This window comes from Thermobia domestica, chromosome 11 (genome assembly GCF_964235325.1).
Source record: "Thermobia domestica chromosome 11, izTheDome1.hap1.1, whole genome shotgun sequence".
Taxonomy (NCBI): Eukaryota; Metazoa; Arthropoda; class Insecta; order Zygentoma; family Lepismatidae; genus Thermobia; species Thermobia domestica.
In genome coordinates this window covers 93,993,172-94,016,284 of record NC_137464.1, presented here as the reverse complement: position 1 = coordinate 94,016,284, position 23,113 = coordinate 93,993,172, and the positions used below count along the sequence as shown (strand labels likewise).

General features: G+C 37.4%; 1 protein-coding gene and 2 non-coding genes across 4 annotated transcripts in view; 2 read left to right on the top strand and 1 right to left on the bottom strand.

The window, feature by feature from the left end:
- LOC145664294 (maltase 2-like) overlaps nt 1-23,113 on the top strand; it is a 164,668-nt gene that overhangs the window by 121,355 nt on the left and 20,200 nt on the right. For both annotated transcript variants that reach the window (XM_081730833.1, XM_081730832.1), the window contains one exon: nt 17,584-17,709. In XM_081730833.1, the coding sequence (XP_081586959.1) occupies nt 17,584-17,709 (126 nt within the window). The remainder of the gene's footprint in view (nt 1-17,583; nt 17,710-23,113) is intronic.
- On the bottom strand, nt 4,127-4,288 carry LOC145665541 (U1 spliceosomal RNA). The gene has a single exon (XR_014127561.1). It is a non-coding gene; the product is annotated as a U1 spliceosomal RNA (small nuclear RNA).
- Nucleotides 21,832-21,972, top strand: LOC145665543 (U4 spliceosomal RNA). The gene has a single exon (XR_014127563.1). It is a non-coding gene; the product is annotated as a U4 spliceosomal RNA (small nuclear RNA).

Below are 23,113 nucleotides of genomic sequence, written 5' to 3'. Positions count from 1 at the left end.
TTTGGGATGGGTTTTATTTATATATATAAAATAAGAAAGTTTCCTCTTCTGGAGGGGGGGCGATTGCCCTGATCGCCCCCCTGGATCCGCCCCTGTCTTGACCCGACTAAGGTAGGTCCCATAGTAATGGAGCTATGGAACTTTAAACTTAATTTTTTCATGTTTTCGGCAGCCTATAACTCCGAAAGGAAGCATTTGAGAACCCAGGTTCGTCTATACTTTTTGTCTTATCTCAGTGTGAGGAATCACCTCCCAAACGTTGTCGGTGTTGTTTTGAAACACCCTGTATACACTTAACACAGTGCAATAACAGAAAGTCCGTATCACTGTTCTACTTTTCTAACTAAAATCCCAAAGGCACGTTAACGTAAGAAATAAAGATCATGTACCATCGCACCGGTGGCGCACATCGGGACGAACTTGTCAATGTGCTTTGGGCACAAAGAGTACACAAAACAAAAACTACAACTTAACATTATAACCGTCACCAGGTTATTTTTGTGGACGCTCTGCATAGTTTGGAAAGCCAAAAATCATTCTTCAATTTATACTTTAATTTTGCGACGCAAATAATTTCTTGTCTTCGGTGGGAACTGCTAATAATTCAATTTCCCCCCCCACGAATCAAGAACAAAAGTGTCTTTCATCGTTCACCCTTACATATACAGATGGTGATCAGAAAAATGGAAACACCTGTCGTTGGCAACACGTCAGACGTATGGGTTGGCAGTGGTGTCGTGGCGCCCGCAGCGCCGGACCGCTGGTGGTGGTGTGTTAGGTCGGTCTCCATACTACGTCAGGCGCAGTAGAACAGCAGTGTCCAGTGGCTGCAGCAGACGGAGGTAGTGTAAAATGGGAGACATCTCAGATTTTCAAAGAGGGCAAATTGTTGGTGCGCGGTTATGTGGAGTGAGTGTGACGGCAGTGGCTACTGTGTTAGGTGTGTCGCGTGGGACAGTGTCGAAGGTGATGACGGCCTACACAACACACGGGAAAACCACATCGGGGAAGCGGAACAGTGGGCGGAAGAAAATCATGAGTGACAGGTCACGCCGGGTATTAAAGCACATTGTTACGCAGAACCGTCGTGCCACTGCGGAACAAGTGACGGAGGAACTCAATCAGCACCTCCCCCACCCTGTTTCGACAATCACAGTCCGCGGCGAATTACATGACATGAACTTACGGGGTCGTGTTGCAGGGCCAAACCGCTCATCAGGGACCATAACGCTTTCGCACGCCGCAAATGGTGCCGCGACCATGCAACTTGGACCGTTGAGGACTGGAAACGTGTGATATGGTCGGATGAGTCATCCTTCACCCTATTCCCAACCACGGGCTGTGTTTGTGTGGAGAACGCCCAAAGAAGCTTATGATCTGCAGTGTCTCCGCCCAACTGTGAAACATGGCGGCGGCTCGGTGATGCTGTGGGCCGCAATATCATGGTTTTCATTGGGTCCTGTGGTCACACTTAGCGGACGAATCACTGCCAACGATTATGTCGCAATTTTAGGAGACCACTTGCATCCTATGGTCCCGATGTTGTTCCCGGACAATGACGCCATCTTCCAGGATGATAATGCACCCATTCATACAGCTGGCGTTGTTGCAGCGTGGTTTGAGGAACATCGGGATGAAGTTCAACACCTGCCCTGGCCCGCCCATTCCCCAGATCTCAACATAATTGAACATTTGTGGTCCGTCTTGGAAACACGGCTCCGGCGACGATTTCCACCTCCATCCTCTCTCACAGAACTGGCCGATGCCCTGCACGAGGAATGGTGTAAAATTCCACTTGCTACCATTCTCGACCTCTATGTCTCCATCCCACGTCGCATCAAGGCTGTTCTGAAGGCGAAAGGTGGCCCGACACCATATTACTCTGGTAAGTTGCAATTTCGTTCAGGTGTTTCCATTTTTCTGATCACCATCTGTATCTGAAACATTTTTTTCACTGTGAGAGAATTTTAATTAGTAACAAAGACCACACACATTATTGAATAGTATGTATGAAAAATCGTATTTCTATTACTTGGATCCTCAGTGTTTCTTCCTTACTCATTAATGTGGAAAGACTGTGTTCTATAGTTATTTGGAACTGAATTAAGTGCTTTATTCAATTATTTATGGAAATACTGCGGCAGTTCAGAGCAGACTTTCAGGTCTTTGAACGACTCACCGTCGCCAACCATATCATTCAGCCAATTTTACATAGAAATTCTCACGCTCGAATTACCCACCCCTCCTTATACATTGTGACCAGTGAACTGTGAGTTAACGCAGATTCTTTTAACATTTAATTTGCATATCCGTACAGGTGACTTATCCTAATTACATTTTAAAATCAACTGCCAACATTGACCAGTTGGTCAATCCAGCTTACACCTGGATCACCTGGACTCTAGTTTTTCTCCGCGTATCAAAATAGCGAACTCGTTCAAGTCGCTACAGAATCAAGTAAAGGGGCATACGTCTCATAGCTGACTAAAGACTTGTGCAATTGCTAGCCCCCGTTTTAGTGAAGTCCCGGGTACTCAGACCCTCTGCGTATAAGTAGTAAACGGGCCTACCAATGTCCTAATTTACATAGTGCAACTGTCTACGTTCATCCTGCTGGATACTATTAGCAACCTTTTACGAATTCTTCTCACAGCAGCCAGGAACTTACGTCGTGCGATTACTTTAGTGTTACCCCACAGTGTTAACCCCCACGTGCTTAGTGAGTGGTGTGAGAAAAGTGTTTGTGGTGAACCCCCATATATAATATTTCATCCACATACATATGTGATACAAAAAGTAAAGGGCTATTATCTCGCGAAATGTGAAGTGTTATTTTTGTTTGTGGAAATAGTGAAGTGTCTATACCCATATCAGTGTTTAGTGTTGTGATTGTTTTCTTCTACATATTTTTTTACACATAGTGCATTTAATAAATAAGCATAGTGCCATTTTATTTAGATCTATGTTTTCGTTGCATGTGTGAATGATATTTTTGTGTGTCGTGGTCTGAGCGATCATCTGGATGTCCATGAGGATTTCAAGACGAGACTTCCGAACCTCTCGGTGCTTGATGCTTATCTCCATAGGCGTCTCTGGCGGGGGGACGAGGGGGTCGCGTCCCCCCCGATATTTTGAAGTACAAAATATTAAATATGTTGGGCTAGGTAGCACCATTTTAATCACTTTCTTCGATGTCCCTTCCAAATTTTACATGCGAGAGACGCCAGTGCTTATCTCATTGTTGAGACCTGAGGGCGATCCGAGAAAAGTTCTCTAATCCCTTTTCGGAAATGTTCTATGATGTCTTAACCAGGTAAGTTCAGATCTCCTGAAAGTACTCGTTCGTGGGACAGCAGGGAGGCAGATCCGGAAAGGGGTTACAACATAAGATCCAAGCTCCACGAGCTCCCACTGGGAATCAAGCACGGGTTTCCATCGCCCAGGGCACGAACGTTATAGTTACAAAGAAACTCAAGCATAGCATAAGCTAAGATAAGATATGCTTTATTGTCATTAAACAACATTTGTTGCAATAGACATTGTCAAAGATAAAACACACACACACACACATATATATATATATATATATATATATATATATATATATATATATATATATATATATATATATATATATATATATATATATATAATATCATTGTTCTTGCTATCAACTTGCTTGCTTGCATGTTTAGTTTCATACGGATGATAATGTTTCTCCAATGGAAGCCAAGGTGCTAGTTCATTATGTAGTACAGTATATTTAAATACTTTTCCCCAATTGCATACATTAGATCATGCAAAAAATCGTAAATTTCTTAAGAATACGACTTTTCCCGTAAGCCAGTGCCTGCCTTGTTAGAAATTAACTACTAAGATTTTAGTGATCTATAGACTCGTTAATATTTTTTTTTTAAATTTTATTTAAAGAAGAAAATTTCATATATTGGAGATATCCGATATATACTAAATTAATAGAATTGGCAAGACGTGTGAAACAAGACTTACTAGGAGTGACAAATTGCTGTAATAGTTTGAAGAACCTTACTATGTTTTAATTTCTGAGAGATTATTTATGCACCTAAGAGGAGATAGGGAATTAAAACTGTTATTTAATTCTTTTTCTCCGGGACAGCGCGAACGCAGTCCCGACTATCAAAAATTACGCGCCCGAGATACCCACGTTTGGGGTATTCGCGAGGGTCAGCCCAACCGAAGTGCAATGGAAGAGCCTCGCCCCGGGGGAACCGCCTTACTGATCACGGTAACCCCTACGCCAGGTAAGTATGCTTACTGTGACGCTCATTTTCATTATGAGGCAGACATCTATATTATCTTTAATCGCGAACTGAAATTTATTTACAGCTTTAGAGAGTCATGCACAGAATTTGAATCTATTAAAAATAATTTGAAGGTAAGGTAACATTTACTATGCAACATATAACACTGTTTAGTGCTTTCGACAGTTTTCTTGGAATTTCGTTAGAGCCATGGTAAGAGAGTTGTGCTGCCATCTAGTATTATTCCTGTAATACTTGCAATAGATAGTTACAAGTAACAGAAGCAGAGCAACTAACAATTTGACCACTATCGTGGAGGCTTTAAACCAGATTCTTTTTATTTATTTATTTACTTTTACAATTACACATCATTCTCCATACTAACTAGATCCACAGACGCTAACGCCGGAATGATTTGGGTCAACGGAATGCAAAATAAGCGTTTTAGTTTATGATAATATGCATGACAGTTGAATGTTGCATAGCTTAGGCCGTACCTCCAATGCACCCGAATGGGATTGCGAACTTCGAACTCAACTGCCTATACCGGTACTGGGTCCAAAAATCGGGAAATGCGAATTACATAAACGTATCTCTTTTTAAAATACAATTCAAATTTTACGCTTGAAAATTCGTATCCTAAGCTTTTGGGATAGCGGTAACAACATATTGCCACTTATCGCTTAACTAGAAAAGTAATTTCTACTTCCTGTCATACCGTACTGCGCTACTGTAAGGGTATAATTTACAATTACCATACTCATTAAATCTACATGGGGCTCACTCCGTAACGGTTTGCGTCAACGTAACGAAATATCTTTTTATTTGTGATGTGGCAGTTGATTCTCGAATGTTTTGCGTTACCTTACACTCCATCCACTATTTTGGAAGGCTGGTACGGAGGCTCCTTTCAGAGAAAGTTTTCTATAATGGGCCTTATGTAGAGTCGTTTAGACGTATAATAAGAATCATACTAAAGGCCTGACTACTGTAGGAAAATACGTAAGTCGAACTTTTTCAGTATGGCACTAATCACGCTCAGGGGCGGATCCAGGACCGACTTCTAAGGGGGGGTTGTCATACTGCTACTTTTAAGGGCACAAAACTTTGGATTATGTGTTTTATATATATATATATATATATATATATATATATATATATATATATATATATATATATATATATAATAAGAAAGTTTTTCTCTTCTGGGGGGGGCGATCGCTTCCCCCTGGATCCACCCCTGCAATATATGAAATCGACACGTAGCATTCCCTAAATATTTCAACTTTAAATGGGTGTGCGAAACTTGGTCAGTTTCTGGTAGAACGTATGGCCGATAAAGTTGATTGTTTATTTAACAATGGTGGCCTCTAACAATGAAACTAACAACAATATGTGAAATGGACACATACCATTCCATAGATATCTCAATCGTAAATGAGTGTGCAAAGTTTGGTTAATTTGGGGTAGAAAGTATGGCAAATAAAGTTGATTGTTTATTTAACAATGGAGAACACCAACAATTGTTTATTTAACAATGGTGGCCTCGAACAATGAAACTAACAACAATATGTGAAATCGACAAGTACCATAGATATCTCTGTGGTAATCCGATGGGTGTGCCAAGTTTAGTCAGTTTGTGTTAGAAAGTGTGGCAGATAAAGTTGATTGTTTATTTAACAATGATGGCCTTCAACAATGAAACTAACAATAATATGTGGAATCGACACGTACCATTCCCTAGATTTTGTAACGTCCATTAACCAGATTATATCCGTTTTTGCTTAATTTTTGAATTATTCATTTTATTTTTGATTGTTTTAATTTTATTAGTTGTATATGTTAACATTGGTGACGGTGGCGCCATCTACCGTTTTAGACACAAACTATTTGGACATTAAAAATAACCTTAAGCAACACTGTCAAGTTGTAACCTGGTTTGAGGCCTCAGTTCAGTTCTATGTGAGAAGGGCTTACGGCTTAGTCTTTAAATTATGAATTACAAAGCCATTCTTTGTTAAATCTCGTTTTTTGTCCCCATTCTTATCATCAGTCATCTTCGAAATAAGAAATACATGAACTTCATCGCGAAGAAAATACTGCACTTCTCCCTTTCGTTCCATCACGAAAGAGTGCTTGACCAAATATACCTACGATACAAAGGAGTTATTTCGAAAAAGAAAGGAAAAACTATGATTTTGCGGAAGACAACATACCGGAAATGTACCAAATAATAGGAGTATGAAGCATTGTTCCCTTCTTGTTTATTAATCTCGGTTGGTATTCTGAATGAGTTTACTCATTAGTTTAGAAAGAAAATACAATTCCAGACACATGTTCTACGTATTGTCATGAGAAACTTATGAGATCAGAATCGCCTAAAAGTTAAATGAAGATAAAATAAGCTTAAGCGCAAATACGTGACAGCAGTGTTCGAAGTGGGGAAAAATCAGAGGCGGTATGTTTTATTACGATTTTGACTCGACATTCCGACTATCTAAATGTTGAAATACAGTGAGAGTATGTTGCCTAAAAGAGTACATCTCTATTTACATAATGACTGAAAACCATTGGAGAAGTTCTGTGTAGTAACGAGGTGGGGGGTGGGGGGATATGGAGAGACTTTCATCCCCCACCAACAACTTTCTGAAAAAATATATACAGTATATAAATATCCTCTTATGTTGTATTATAGACAATTATACACGAAAATGTTGAAAAACCGAATGAGGATATTAACAAATTCCTGAGGAAAAAGCTTTCGGTTCTCCCACTTGACTGTAAAGTTATTGCAAACCAGGGGCGTCATTTAGGGGGCGCAGGAGGGGGCAATTGCCCCCCCCCACGAGTTTGAGGAATACATATACTTTTATCGATTGTCTACTAATATACTAGTACAAAGCGTGAAAGTCTTATGTCGGTGGTGCTCTTGCCCCCCTCAACCGAAGTCTGAAATGACGCCCCTGTTGCAAACCCCCGGAAGGTCCTCCCCACAGCAGACAACCTCTAAATACGCCCATGCTTAAAACAAGGCATTTATATGCATTAAGACAAGAAGAGACACATACATACATAAAAAAGAAACTATTCAACATGGCACATCAAAATATAAACTTGGTGAACTTCTTTAAAGGCGCCTCATTTTAAAAACAAAAGGTAGGAAAAAGATTTTAAAATGTCGGTGTTGTCAACTTAGAAAGAAATAAACTCTTTTTACGTGCAAAGCTATTCGTCAATTACTGTGTATAAAAATGGATTTATTGAAGGTATTTAGCATCTACTTTCCAGTGACGGTATGCCTTCATCACCGAAAAACCAGAAGCGGTTTGGCATACCGCCGCATACAGTCTCACTTCGACAACTGCGTGACAGTATCAAGAGATTTATTCTCCACAGTGGTGCCATGTGAAAACATCGTTTACTACAATCTTTATATAGGCCTACCTCCATTCGCTGTATTGTATCATATGTATCGGGCGGCTTTGATATTTCTTCCGATAAAACCTTCAAACACAGCAACGATACTTGTTTGAGTGTCAAAATGCAAAAACGTTTAATAACTGTGTCCCAACTTGTTTCAGAGACAATATCATCTCGCATGTTCAAGGAAAGAAAGGAAGCAAAACGAAAAGATATGCTATTTACCCATAATCAGTTCGCAGCAGGAGGCCATGGTACTGTAGCAGGCTCCCTTTGTTCCATTTTGTCTTCTTTACCAACTTTTATCGAGTTGATTTCTTTTGTCATGTGGTTGACAGCTAGACGCCTTTTAGAAATAAGCATACCTGAATTACATTAGAGGAATGGATGGATGAATACAACACCCTAGGAAGTCCGTCAACCTTGAGATTGAGATGAGTCAATGAAAGAATTGCCTGTGAGAAATTTAAATTAAAAAAGAAAAGAAAAGAAACCAGAAAAATTGAGAACGAGAATGTCGAAATTTTCCGCCAACTAGAAGGTTACCGTTTTACCGGCAATTTCAGGTTTGTTAGCTCGCAGTTAGTTCTCTATCTCTGTTAAATTGATTAAATGAGCGTGCTGTAATAGCACGCTTTACAAAAATAGTTGGAATCGAACCCGGTTAAAAAACCCAAGACCTCGGCGTTGAATTTGATTAAATATTAAATCTACTATCCAATATATTGCGAGAGTGTATAGTAATCTATCCACTTGTAACAAAACCGAACAAGATTATAATTAACTACTCATTATATTAGATAAACTTTAAATATTCTCTGTAAAATGATGTTGTATAATGAATATCAGTAATGACAACTCTGAAACTATTCAGAATACTTGCACGTAGTACATGTGCTGCCATCTCTTTTCGTTATGTGAACTATAGTATATTCTCAGTATGTCTAGTTTATCTCTGAAGAGTATGTATTCTTTGTTGTTTTTTATTGGTTTGGTTGGAAATATAGAATACAAAAGGGAAAATTGTTTCGAATTGAAGTACCCAACTTATAAAAGCGCTCTACATAATTCTGTGAACACACTTGAGACTAAACAAAAGCAGTATTGAGACGAAAATAAGCTGTACTTCTCACTCATTTGAAGGGTAAGGGGAAAAAACAATGAATGTCCATATGGGTGCTTTGCCCCATCTGTTGATGAGTCTTAGACATGGGCGTCTCTGGCGGGTGGACGCGTCCCCTCAATATTTTGAAATACGAAATATTCAATATTTTATTTTAATTTAATTTATTTAGATACTCACTAGCAGTTAGATCATTTCCTTTGATGTCCCCCCAAATTTTACATGCCAGAGACGCCAATGGTCTTAGATCTAGTACTATTTGACTATATGCCATGCATGCGTAGACGTAGAAATGTCCAAGGAAAAGGGCAAAAGATTTGACTGACTCGATTCATTTTATACGCGGTTTTCAATATTAAAACGTCGTTTTCTCGAAAATACAGTTTTGTGACATTTCTTCTTTTTTCCCCCTTACCTTTCATTTATACTGTGTGGACAACGTTGAGTAGCTTATATCACAATAGTTCAACAATCGTGTATGCTTTCACATTTTGAAAATGTCACCAGTGAATAGAAAAGAAATACGGTGTATTTAACAGAACAATGCACTCGAAATTTAGATTATAATTTTGTTTGAACTTGGCTTGACATCATTGATGGCGCTAGCTCCAATTTCTTGGGGCGCTTGTCCCCCTAGTGGAAAATGTACTTCGGAAGATCGAAAACCCAATAGAATTTTTAGAATAATTACAGCAAAATTTGAAACTATTTGAAATGTCGCTTATACTTGCCCCCCTCTGGAAACCACAACATGGGCGTCCTTGGGCGGGGGCAAGCGGAGGGGAAGAGATTTTTGAGGGGGCAGCTTTTTTCTAGTATACCGAAAAATAGTTTTATATTATTTGACCTACATTACAATACAACTATCTGGGGGAGACAAGGAATCCAAAGGCTCATCCCAGGTCCTTTCTAGCTTCATCAATGGTTGTCATAATGAAATTTTCATATCTTGATAGAGTTATAGATGACCTGAGTATTCTTACGTTGTCAAAAGTTTTTAATAGGCAACATTAAAACAAATGAAATGTTTAACGTCCCACGATGACCTTATTTAGGATGAAGGGTAGTGAATGAAAGTGAAAGATTATGAAAGAATTGGACAAAGGAAGATATGCATCTGATACATCATTGTAATGACAATGGAAAAGAAAGGCAGAGTTAATCTTGTGAATAACAGATCCTACCCATTTAAAACTTTCGACAACCCCCCCAAATATAATTTACAAAGTTCTGTGGGGCAAGCAGAACGCTCCATTCGATATGCCTAGTGATGGGTAAATTCCCGGGAAGATATTTTTCGGGAATATTCCCGGGAAGATTCCCAAAATGGGAATTTATCCGGGAATTTATGTTCAATCAGAAAGAAAATTGCATTCTATTACTATATTATGATTTCAAAGTTGAATTAATTTTTATATCACAGCATATGATTACTGTTGTCCACAGAGGATTCTTTAAAATGTATATTCTGAACGGTACTATGTTACTTTATTAACACTTTATTGTATTTAGAGAGTACGCATAAATGTATATTTATTTACAATATGTTCTATCAATTAAATATGTGTGAAAAAATTATATACTAAATTATATAGTAACAGTTTAAATTTATATGTAAGTGGATTTGCTCAACTTGACTATTACTGATATTATAAACACATTAAATTTATAAATGTTATAAACCAATTAGATTGTGTAAATGCTAGAAGATACATGTCTCACCAATTTATCAACACTTGCGCATACATATTTATGTTCACAAAATTTGCAACATACTTACTTATCTTTATATTTTAGCACGTAACATTGCCATACATGACCTTTCTCGAAATTCCATACGTTAATTCACATGTAAAAGAAGTCCGAGTACTTCTTCAGAAATTCGAGTGAGAAAGAGGAGACAGACCGACGTCTATTACTAATGGTGGTTCAGGGTTTATTAATAGTACTTCATCTCTATTTCTACATAATTCTAAGTTACTTTACAAAATGGTTCCTTTTCATCATTTGTAAATTAGTACTTTGCTAATTTTGGCTGTTCTTTAGCATTGGGGGCCAGCTTTGGCACCTACTTTTTTGCGATATTCTATTCCGATGCGGTTGTTTTATGGTTTCATACGTTAAATTACGTTACCAACATTAAATTCAGACAGCGTTGCAGAGCGAGCGTTAGCGAATGAAGGCGGGTTAGAGCCCCGCATGGCAGGTTGTTTTCTATCTTCGTTACCAACAATTCACTTTCTTTTCTCACATAAATCACTTCCACTTACCTTTCCGTTTTGTATAAATCTCCTACTGCCCTAAAAAAATGTGTTCGATACTTTCTTGACTAGTTGAACATCACTATCAACTCATTTCTTCCGTAAATCATCCTACTTTTTGCTAGTTTTGCCCCTCCCCCCCAAATTCTAAACAATTACCTTACTTTTTAGTGCAAATGGAAATGGAACTTAAAAAATCATATTATTAGTTATATAGAGTACCGTCAAATAATATTAAATTTTTTAACCTCCAAATTCTTTAAAACCTAGAAGTAAATCATAATATATTAAAATAAAATATTTAGTGATATGGTTCTTATAATTTGGAAGATAAAGTAAAGAAATGGAAATAAATTCCTTCCCGGGAATTTATAGGCCGGGGAAAAAACCCGGGAATATTCCCATTTTTAAATTCCTTCCCACCGGGAATATTCCCACTGCCCATCACTAGATATGTCATCTGACATTTTCCTATTTCATTCTTGTTTCATCACTTGATCTCCAACCATTCTTGATTTATAAGCATCGAATATTGCATTCGAAATACCCGTCATATACTTTGTAATGATCAAGCAAAGTGAAAACAGAATTTTTTATTATTATTATTATTATTGTTGTTGTTGTTGTTGTTGTTATTTTATTTGTGCAGTTTGTTTTGAAAATTAGGAATGTATCAACCACCACGAACGAAGTTAGCGAGAATATAAGAAGGTAATGGCGGATTTTTGTATGACTATGTTGGATGGAGCATTTTACTTCTTGTCCTCTAATGAAAACAAGAAAAAAATCAAATTGCAGAGTTTCCGTTGAACGATACAAGTAATAGCTACAGTAATAGGGCAGAACGTTTTACCTTGAGCCAGATTTCAAAATTATTGAAATGACTCTCTTCCCAAGATCATATATGTATTTTTGTTTTCTTTTTGGTCAGTTAAATCTTCATTTTTTTTCTTGAACTATTTAAGTTGGAAGTAATCAGAAATCACACTTTACAAATTTTTCATAGACAAATATAAATTACTCTGCATAATGAATCTGCATAATATGCTCATATAACTTGCAACAGCTATACTATCCCTTGAAACACGCGTATTATGATGAATTAAATGGAAAGAAAATAGTGAATTTCTTTACTTGTCTTTAAAACACTATGTAATTTATTTTTTCAAATAAAAGACAAAACCAAAACGCAATAACTACATCAGTAAAGGGTAAAGCACATGTAGAACATTAAAAAAAAAAAAAAAGCTTTAATGTTATAAAAGTGGAATTTCTATTTATATAAAGTTACAACAATCTTTAGGCTATATGCCAATAGCCAACACAGAATTTTGTTTATTTCGGATACTAAGAATATTAACATAATTCTAACAAAATACGAAATTCAAACCAGAGTTATAATTACAACACTACATTTCTAGTTGTTTAATCTAAAATGCAATAAACAAAACGTACCAACCAGCCTTAGTTGATAGCCGTGGGATGAAACGCAAACTTCGGCCAAAATTCAACAATAAACTGGTTAATTGCAGCCAAAATTAAATTCGGTCTCTAAGTACAAATGTTAGCTTTCATCAAATGTGCTCATAAGGTCAAAAAAAAAGGCGAATTGAGCTTGAAGTCAATTTGACACTCAAAAATAATTAATTTAATTTAGTTTAATTAATTTATGCAGAAATTTCAAATTGAGCCTAAGTTCTGTAAAATACGATGAAAGTAAATAAGATTTATGATTTATCTTAGTTTGAAATACAAAAGTCACAAATATGTTTTCCATTCATTACCTGCTACAGAACATAGTGAGTAGACTGACCATACTCAATGCCCCTACACTACTTTTCCCCACTACAATCAACGTCTTTCGAACTGCAACAATACAGGGATTCTTTCTCTGCACTATCTTCATCTGTAGGCATAAGAGAAATTGCAGATTCATCTTCACTGTTAGATGATGATGGTGGTGGTGGTGGTGATGATTGTGTCTCCAGCACTTTCTTCTCTTCATCAGTCCTTCCTTACTATGCTGTGTCTTTTGACTAGAGCCCTTCTTACTAAATTTTGCCATGCCAAACTGTTTTGAAAATATCTCCTAAATACCTGACCACTATGATAGTTTTTTTTTTTTTTTTTTTTTTTAACATTGTGCTCTTTTCTTGCATGTTGGTCGCTATCATTGTTTTCCCTCTCTTCCTTGTAACATTGCCTTTCCTTTCTGGAACCTTTGGATTTCTTCAGCGGTGACTGTCTTCCTGACTTCTTTTCTTTTGTCGGCCTCAGGTGCACTCGATTCAATGTTGTAGTTTTGAGCATTAGAAGTTCCAACAGCTGGTTCATCCAAATAGTTCGAACTAATGGCTTTCTGCACAATTTTGTTCTCATTCCCATTCTCCAGAACCAGCTGTAACTTCGTGTGATGGTTGCGTCTCTGAGTTCATCTGTTATGTATGAACTCATGAAATCGCTGTCACTGAAAACGCCCGTGTCTAATGGATATGAAATCCGCCAATATGTTGATTGGTGTAAATGCCCTAGGAAATGCTATCTCCAGCACCTCTGCAATTGTATAGATATCAAATGTTTTCTCTTCATTCTTGTACAACATCCACTCTCAACAGTCTGATTGTAATGAGTCTTCAGTGGCCCATAAACAGAAATATCTAAAAAATTCTAACCTATTGTAAGTGTATGGTGGAAATGTTACCATCACCACATCAGCAGCTGAAGCTTTATCTAGACCAGTGATCTCCGAACCGTCGATCGTGAGCTACTAGTAAATAGCTGGAACATTTTCGGTGCATCACATTAATGTTCCGGTTGGCTTACCTTGATCAGTGCTGCTAATTTGGGGGAAAATTTGCTAAATCTAGTTCCAGAATAGTAACAAAAAAATATTTCCGAATCATTCGTTCAGCAACTACGTTAGCTATTATGAGATGTGGACCTGCAGCTTAACGTGGAATCCGAACTACAAGAGCACCCCGCCGTGAACTGAACCCGGGTCTTCCTTGCCAAAGGCGCGTACGCTATCCACATAGCCACGAGGGATCTCTTTAGTAAAATTAACAATGAGGATGAAACGTATTCTTTGGACGCTTAATCGATTACAGAAAACTGCTTCTCACTGTCTGTTACCGTTTTTGTTCTATAGTAATCAACGTCATAAACGGAAATTACGTTGATTTTTACTACTTCCGGTTTCAATTTCACCTCCATCAACAAAATCGATAAGAAACTTTGGACCGTCTATATCCTAGTCAAAATTGATAGTAATCCATCAAGTGATTCTTGAGAATTTTTCTCTCGGACGGATGGATACGCTGACAGAGTAAATATATAAAAGAGATTTTGTAAACTATTTTTTTAAAACTGTTCGTTCCAGTACCACTGTTCAACATTACTGGAACTAAAATTATTTCTTATAACTACTCTCCTTCTATATACCTAAAATGAATTTTAGATTTTTTTTTTTTTTTTTTTAAAGATAGAAAGACGTGAAAATACAGTTCACGTTTCGACATAAAAATTTGGATTACAAGTGAACACTAACAATAACTTGGAATATTAATTTTCTGGGTTACTCAGAAAATGATAAACTAAATATTTCACTGACCTTCACCCTTCTTTCTAGTTGAAAGATAAGGACTCGATCAAAGGTCTTGCAAATTAAATATAGAATTCCTTCATCCCATGTCTTGCAACAACTACAGAAATCTTCAAGAGATCAAGGGCAATGAACAGATAGGCGGATATTGAAGTAGGAAATCCCGTTTAGTAGATTGGAACAAATCAATTTTCAAAGTCAATTACTGTTATCACTACTATATTTCGGTTTAAATCGCTTTTAACTTAAAAATTTAACTGCCGTCTCTGACAAGTGCGGATTATTGGAATAGTCCTTCTCCAGCAGAGGCGGATCTAGAAGGTGAAAACTGGGGGGGAGGGGCAGCCAGAATCCAGACTATGGCAGGTCTTATCATGAGATCACTATAAACTTCAAAAAAATATATAAATAATAGCTCAAATTATTTTTATCGCTACAAAAACTGGGGGCATATTTCCCCCCGATCCGGGATAGATCAGCCACTGTCCTTCAGAGAACTTACAATTGGGCAGTTGTTTTAATTCTGTCATTTAAAATCCTTATCAATTGTGTTAAGTTATTGAAGTCAGTATTCATATTTTATTATGCCAAGTGAAGATGTGATACTGCAAATCTCTTGATGGCTTTAACATTGTTAGGATTAAGTAAGCTGAATTCTAAGTGTTGTTTGAATTCTTCACTAGAAATCTTTCTATAAGGTACGTTTCATACTGTTGTGTTGAATGTCTCAAAGCTGCGTTATTCCGAGGTATTTGAAGTTTCTATTAAGTCATTCATTTTGTAGAATTCATTAATTGGAAATCTTATGGTTATTTTTCCCCTTTTCAGACGGCTATCCTTAGTTTTATACAAGTGCCACGGGTGAAAGCTGTAAATTCGTGTACCCGTCTAAATTGAGAATTCTAGATAAACAGCTCAAACTATTTATCAACAGGTACTGATCTGTTCAGGAGTGCCCAGAGCGGGGGTACCATGAGCAGTTTGAGGGGGGTGGAATATTTCAACCAATTTTCCGTCCGAAATTATTTTACAATTTCATCTGAAACTAAGAATAATACATTGGAACTAAATCGTATCTGCTCTACTGAGCATGATAATATAACTTCACTGGAGATAGTTTGATTTGGAAAAAGGGGAGGGTTGTAAATTAATCACTTCGAGCATTTGCTCTGAGTACAAAGCACTGCCAACTTCTGGTAAGTTTCATTTAAAAATAATACAATAAAGACTGCGAACTATTTGCTGTGAAATTTCCGTAAGGGTAAAAATGAGGGGGAACGCAGGGGGAAGTCGTCCTCTCACTTCCAAAAAATATCTGTGGCGACCCCCGCTTTCTAAAAAAAATACAATGGCAAGGTTAGGCACGGTGGACGGCATGACGTCAAGCGTCCCCCTACCTTTTCAGATCCACTTTTACCTCTACGTAAATCAGTGGGGGAGACAATCTGCATGAGGGTAGGCCTACAGAAATATTCACTGAAAATTTAATAAAAATAACATGCTTATTCGAGAAGGGAATCTCATGGAGTATTTCATATTCTCCGACTCTTAATAGTAGCATCAGAGGTTCACAAATTAAGTGCGAATTAACGAGCGTTATGGGGACATCTGTGGTACTGGATGACCTCAATAATTTTTTCCATTTTTCATGTTCATCATCATATCGAATTTGTGAGAGAGGTTGAATATTTAATATAACTTACTTTTTCATCTAAAACCAGGGCCGTAACTTGTGGGGGGAAAGGGGGAATCTGTCCCCCAGGGAAGCTCCGAATCATTCGTGGGGGGGGGGACATTTTAAGACAAAATTTTCTTTCTCCATATACGATACGAACATGAAATTACAAATAAAGCATCAGAGGTTCACTACATCACATAAACAAAACAGCACACAAAAGGTTAATAAAACAAAAATGAGTCGTGGGCCCATTTCAGTAAAAATATCTACTACTAAAGGCCCTAAAAGTAATATTTATACGTATGGCTTTGAGATTTGTCAATATTGCCCCCTTAATTAATTTGTCATGTATGAAACGGGCCCAGGGGCGTAACTAACGGCCCCGCAGACTTTGCCGTGCGGGAGGGCCCACAGGCTCCGGAGGGTCATAAAGAGTAAGAGAAAGATGGAGACAGGGGGGGGGGCAAATATGTGTATTAATGCATGCCCCACCAGAAAAAATCTAAGTTACGGCGCTGTCTAAAACACTTGATTTTCCATTCGATATTGTAAGAGTAATCCACGGAAATAGTTCAGTCTCTCTCCCTCCTGGGAATGAGTGATGTATTCCAAGGAATGAAGTGATTGATTTGTAGAGGGAATGATAGCTAATGTTCATATTCCTTATTTTATTCTAGTTTTTCTTTCCAAAGTACCACAAAGTTCTGGTTAATTCCACTAAAATCTTCAAAGCACTCTCCCATACTTCATTTCCTAATACATAATCAACATTACTTGACTACAGATATATATATATATATATATATATATATATATATATATATATATATACATTAATCAGTGATGCCCACCCCCTTATGTCCATGACGCACCCCCCCCCCCGCAATTGTCTATCCATAGGTGTTCTTCCATGAAAAAAATCTTTTCGATTAATTTTTACACCCCCTCAAATATATTTATATAGATTTTTAACCCCCCCAAATATTTCAATGACGCAGTTTGCGTTATAGCCCCCCCTTGTGGGCACTCCTGCATTAATAATATAAAAAAGGTTTTCAAATGTCTCTATCTTGCAAGATACACAGCTATCTAACTTATTATAATAATGAAAAATAGTGCATAGTTAAAAAAAATAAGGTAGGTGGTCAAGTTAATGTTTTCTGCATTTGTAATTTGAGTTATATTTATGTATGTACATGTTCATATTTTTTTCTTTTCAGTTGAGTGTTTTTGGTGGTTCAGCATGGGAATACAATGAACGACGTAAAGAATTCTATTTACACCAGTTTGCTAAAGAACAACCAGATCTTAATTTTCGTAACAAAGCAGTATTGAACGAAATGTTGGTGAGTGTTTCAATGCCGATAGTGAATTGTAAGTTATGTTGTAGACTGTGAAGCGCTGTGTTATTACTCTTCTACACTATTACTCTCTCTGCATACCTGTAGAGAGAGAACTAAACATGATTCTAATCTGGTATGATGATTGTGGCCCTACGTAACGTAGTCACTAACGCTCTCGCCTTTGGTGCGAATGGTCTCGGGTTCGCTTCCCAGTGTGGGCACTCGATCAAAAAGATTAAAAGCTTTCCCAAGCCAGCCATCCTGAGTGAGGTCTAGGTATCATTTCATTCACACTAGACAAATGATATCTAATGTACAGCTTCCAGGCCACTTTCTTGCTTCCCCGACAGGTGCTCGCCGAGAGATATCGTTCTTCATATGTGACGAGCTTAAGGCCGTAGCTGCCGTAATGTCCAGAAATATGTACAGTACAAATAAATAAATAAATAAATAAATGACATGATGATTGTCCTACCATTATTCAGAGTACAATTCTAATCTCAAATCTTGGACAAAAATTCATTAATATTCTACAACAGTCAACAGTGGAAGAATGACTCGGGGATTTTAATAATTTTACCGAAGACCGAAATTTGCATATTGCGTTTAATCGATTCCTTAGTTAAGTTTTCATCAAATTCCCTGATTTAAAAACTCGTTACATTATAGCACTGAAATGAGGAAAAGGCAATGACATCGGTAATAGTAGAAATATCTAATATTTGAAATCGTTGTATGTGTTTTCCTTCCTTCCTTCCTAGAAATATGCTTTTACTACACACGAAAGAGAAATTCGTATCGGCCCTATTCAGAACAATCTCAGAGGCAGAGCCATATATTTCCCGGTTTCCATTTTTTTTTTTATTTAAAACAAAGAGAGAAAATGACAAATCACTTCAAATATTAAAATTAGTTAAATCTATGTTAAGTGAATGTTTAGCAGAAAGGGTCCAGCACTAGGTAAAAAGTAGACGATTTACAGAAGAAATAAGTTGAAGTAAGGCAAGCATAATTCATATTAAAAATTTCCTATAAGGAATGACATAAACGTATATTTTGTATATATTTACCGAAAGACGACACAAAGAAATATGAATACAACGATTCAAGTAGTTAGTCGTGTTGAAGTATGGCGGGCTCGGGTATCGGATGTGATATTTCCATTTTCCACTTTGTAAGTACGTATGTTGGTGACGAGGATGAAATATTAAGGTATATACAGAGACGCGGATAAATAAAGTTAAGGACTGTGTGAGAAATGTAGTAGAAATTTGGGAATAAAGAAAAGTGGAAATATTTACATATTTCGCTGTGAACATCTTATAAACGGAGTGCTAATGTAATAGTCTGAAGAAAAAGAAACTGAATTCAACTAGAGACGCACATACATAGAACTATGTATCGGATGTGGATAGGCTACATAACGTTAAAATCATCATCATCCCATAAAGATGTCAGTAAATTAACAGGTTGATTCTTATTAACGAACTCCACCGAGATAACTGCGTTACTACCCATTGCAAAACAACGTTATTCAAGAAAATTCACTTTCGTTCGAGAGATATCGTGTGGAGTAACGGACGGGGAACTGACGTAATAACATTACAATCGGGTCCGCAATGGCTGAGTAGCAGATATTTCATGTCTGGTGCATGGAGTCCCTGGTTCGATTCCCGCTCGCACCAAGTGAGGTATATATAGTGGAAAAACGCGGTGTGCGTGGGTTTACTCGGGGTTCTCCTGTTTCCTCCCACTGTCTTCATTCACCATTTTCAATCATTTCGCATCATCGCCATTCCCCTTAGTCTACACGGCATATGCTTGGGACCTAAAACTGAGTTCATTTCATTGAATATTACAATCCTTATAAGACCCATTAACGTGATCCTAAAGAGGCACGAATGTAGGAAAGCATTTCTCTCTTTGTAGCATAATACTGCATATATCCTCAATCTGAATGTAGGGATTTTAGGCTAGTCCGGTATAGTCTTAAAATTAGGGAATATTATTGTGATTATAGCTAACATATGCTTTGCTAATGGTGTAAGGATGATAGTTTCTAAACAGATTATATCGTACTCGTTAGTTTTGTAGCTACCCTTAAATTCGTCGTCGACAATTGGTTCAGATTTCTGATAACTAGTCATTTGTGCTATTTAGTTAATATTTATGTAAAAAACAACAACAACAACAAAAACTTCACTACGTATAGTGTTTCTTCAAGGCATACATCTGGAAGGTGGAGGGTGTAAACTAGAGGTCTGTACGGGCCGGAATTTTTAGCCCGGGCTTGGCCCGATCCGTGAATTCATAATGTGAGGCCCCACCCGAGTGCGAAATATGTTTTAGCATTTAGGCCAGAGCCCGGGTGATAATCAAATGAACCCGAAATAAGCCCGAATTACAGAAACTTACGGTAATAATTAACGCAAAATTGTACTTTCACTTACAGCAGGTAGAGGTTTAATTTTGCAGTTTTGATTTAAAAGTTCTCCGGAAAGAACGGCCCAATAAATATCGTTGCATAGTATATTTACAAATTAGGCCCAAGAAATAGTATATGATTGTATATTTAAAAATTTACTACCCGGGCCCGAAGTGATATATGTTTTGTAGGCCCGAATCTGGCCCACGGGCTCGACCCGAGCCCGTGCAGACCTCCGGAGTTCCCCAATCCCCCACCCCGCTGGAGCTGAAGAAAATTAAATTGCTATTATGCCTCCATGGCTCTTGTGCTGGGCACGCCCTTTAGTAAATACTATCCCAGTGAGACCTTCACACAACTTTTTTTTCTCTCCGAACAAAATTTTCTGTAAGAAAGCATAACTGTGAAGAGAATTCACACTGATAACAAGGTGCGCCCACGGGTGGATTTTAGGGCGCAGATTGCACCTATCAGATTATTTCTTCATTGAAAGTGGCACAACTAAATTCGAATTCAATTATAGATGCAGTTATGAACTCTAAATTAAATAAAATTTAGTCTACAAAGCAAGTTACTTTGCTATTGTCACAGCCAACTTTTATCTTCTCTACTACTGTACTTTATTTGCGCGGAGGGTGTATCGAGTTATACATTTTTGCAGGGATTGTGCACGAATGGGTATTGATGCTGAAATCCAAACAATAATATTTGTAGGGATTTTGAAACACACATTCAGTGAGTTGGTTGAAAAAAAAAATATGTCGAATTTACAGAAATGGCTGTAATCCACGCAGCTCACGAGCCAATTTGTTACTGAACTGTAAAATCTCTAAGTCAAATGTTTACCGGAACGGTGTTCTGGTGTATTCCAATCCAGCTTAATCAGCGCATATATTTAAAAGTACCACCTCAGTTTTTTTTTTTTTTTTTAATGGTAGTAGCGAGGAAAAACTTGGGACTCATGTATGATCGGCCACAGGGTTTGAACCCAGAACCTACCAAGTGTAAAGCAAGAACGCTAATTAATATGCCCGCTTGATAAAATAATGAAAGTTTTAAATGTAACTTCCTTTCGTATTACGGCGCATCTCTTTGTAATAAATTATCATTTCATTTGTTCTTTCTCTTTTTTAGTATTATGTTACAAAAACACCATTCTGCATTGCTGAGTACATAATAAACTTCTGTGTAAAGTACTAACGTAAGCACTTTTTTTTAGCTACCTCGCACCCAATAATAAAAAAAAAAAAAATCGTTAACGGTACTTCCAACCTGGTCTGCGAGGGTTCGATTAGATTATGTTACTGGCGTAAAGCGTCCAAATTGCTGAGTTCCTAAATTCAAACTTTGTTAATTATTTTAGAATAGAGAACCTAGTTTTAAAAAACTACCTATCATATATGTTTGGTGTTTTTCAGAGTAACAAGTAATGCTATTTAAAGTACTAATTTAGTAGCTCTAAAACTCAGTAGATGGCAGCAGATGTGAACTTGTACACATGGAAAAGTTTTTTGAAAAGGACAAAGCATTTGTATTCATATTTTAGCTTATTGTAAAACATATAAATTTTTAATTTTGACTTGTTAAATTTAATGCCATACCTTTGCTCAAAATAAATAGTCATTGAAAGATAACTTAAACTTCTCATATGTTCTGTAAGAAAGAATCTGATAGTATACACAGAGCTGGGTATCTTCGTCAGCTTTGCGCAGTGGCGATATCGTAACCAATGAGGTTTAACCGAGGTGCGATTATTGCTAGTTGAAAACTTTTCCCAATACCCCGCCTGGGGGACGTGAAATACCGTCCACCAAGGCAATTTTTGAAAGCTCCTACGGGAGTAGTAAGTAAGTTAAACAAAGGAACAGTGAGTGAACATTTATATTTGTGTGTGAATGATAAAACATGCAGTAAGTTATCGACTATGATACATAGTGTGCACCAGACCGAAATTTTATGTCAATAATATACTACAGATGGAAAAGCGACTTGTCATAGAATTTTTTTAAATACTAAACTTCGTTTTTCCAAGTTGCAAACTATGATATGCATAAGTGTTGGAAGTCTTGCATAATGGCTTTGTTCCTCCGTCAGTTGAAAGCTATCAGCAATATTCGTAGGTTTCCTTAGGAAAAATTCTCTCGATTGACACAGTTTGTTTAAGAGCCGGCGGGAGTCAAGTGACCTTGACAAATCGAAGATATCGCAGTGCAAAGTGTTTCCTTATTTTGGCAACAGATGGGGTTGTCGCTGAAATGCCGTCAAAGCAAATGCACCCGTCCTTTTCCTTCGTTTTCCCCTGCATGTGGTCAAAGTTGGACAGCGTAGGAGGGGGATGGTTACGGCTGTAAATGGGACAGAAGAGTGAAATTCTTTTCTTTTGGCTAAAAGAGAAACAGAACTGAAGAAACAAATAAATAAGAGGGACCAACATGATATCAGCCGTCAGCTCCCTGTCAGAGAGCCACTCAAATATCTACAACGGTCACAAACATACCATAGAGAACTAAAGCACTTGTCGCCTGTCTCTTTCTCAAAGGATTCTACCTATGGTAAATAACAGAATAGTGCGGGAAGAATCTGATATAAAATGAAGAACCATGCCAATATTTCAAAAAAAAAAAAAAAAAAAACACACACACACGGGAGAGTCGATATTCTAATTTATTTAGAGCCTTCGTGGTTAAAAAAAAAAAAAAAAACTTGGAATCGAAAGGCAGAAAACCCAGACAAAGATTTGAAATGTATTGACAATGTGAATCATTTTTTTAGTGGAATCCATTTCCTTATTTTCTTTTCAAAATATGACCACCAGATTTACCCTCTCTTGCCTTCACATTCGAATGGTCCTGGGTTCGATACCAGTTGCTGACCATCCTGAGTTTTTCCTATTATAACAGGAAAAAGCCGCAATGTTACATTCAGCCTTGGGAGCCGGCTTAGGACAGGAGGGAGCACGTGCCCTGCTTGATGTTGGTTTTT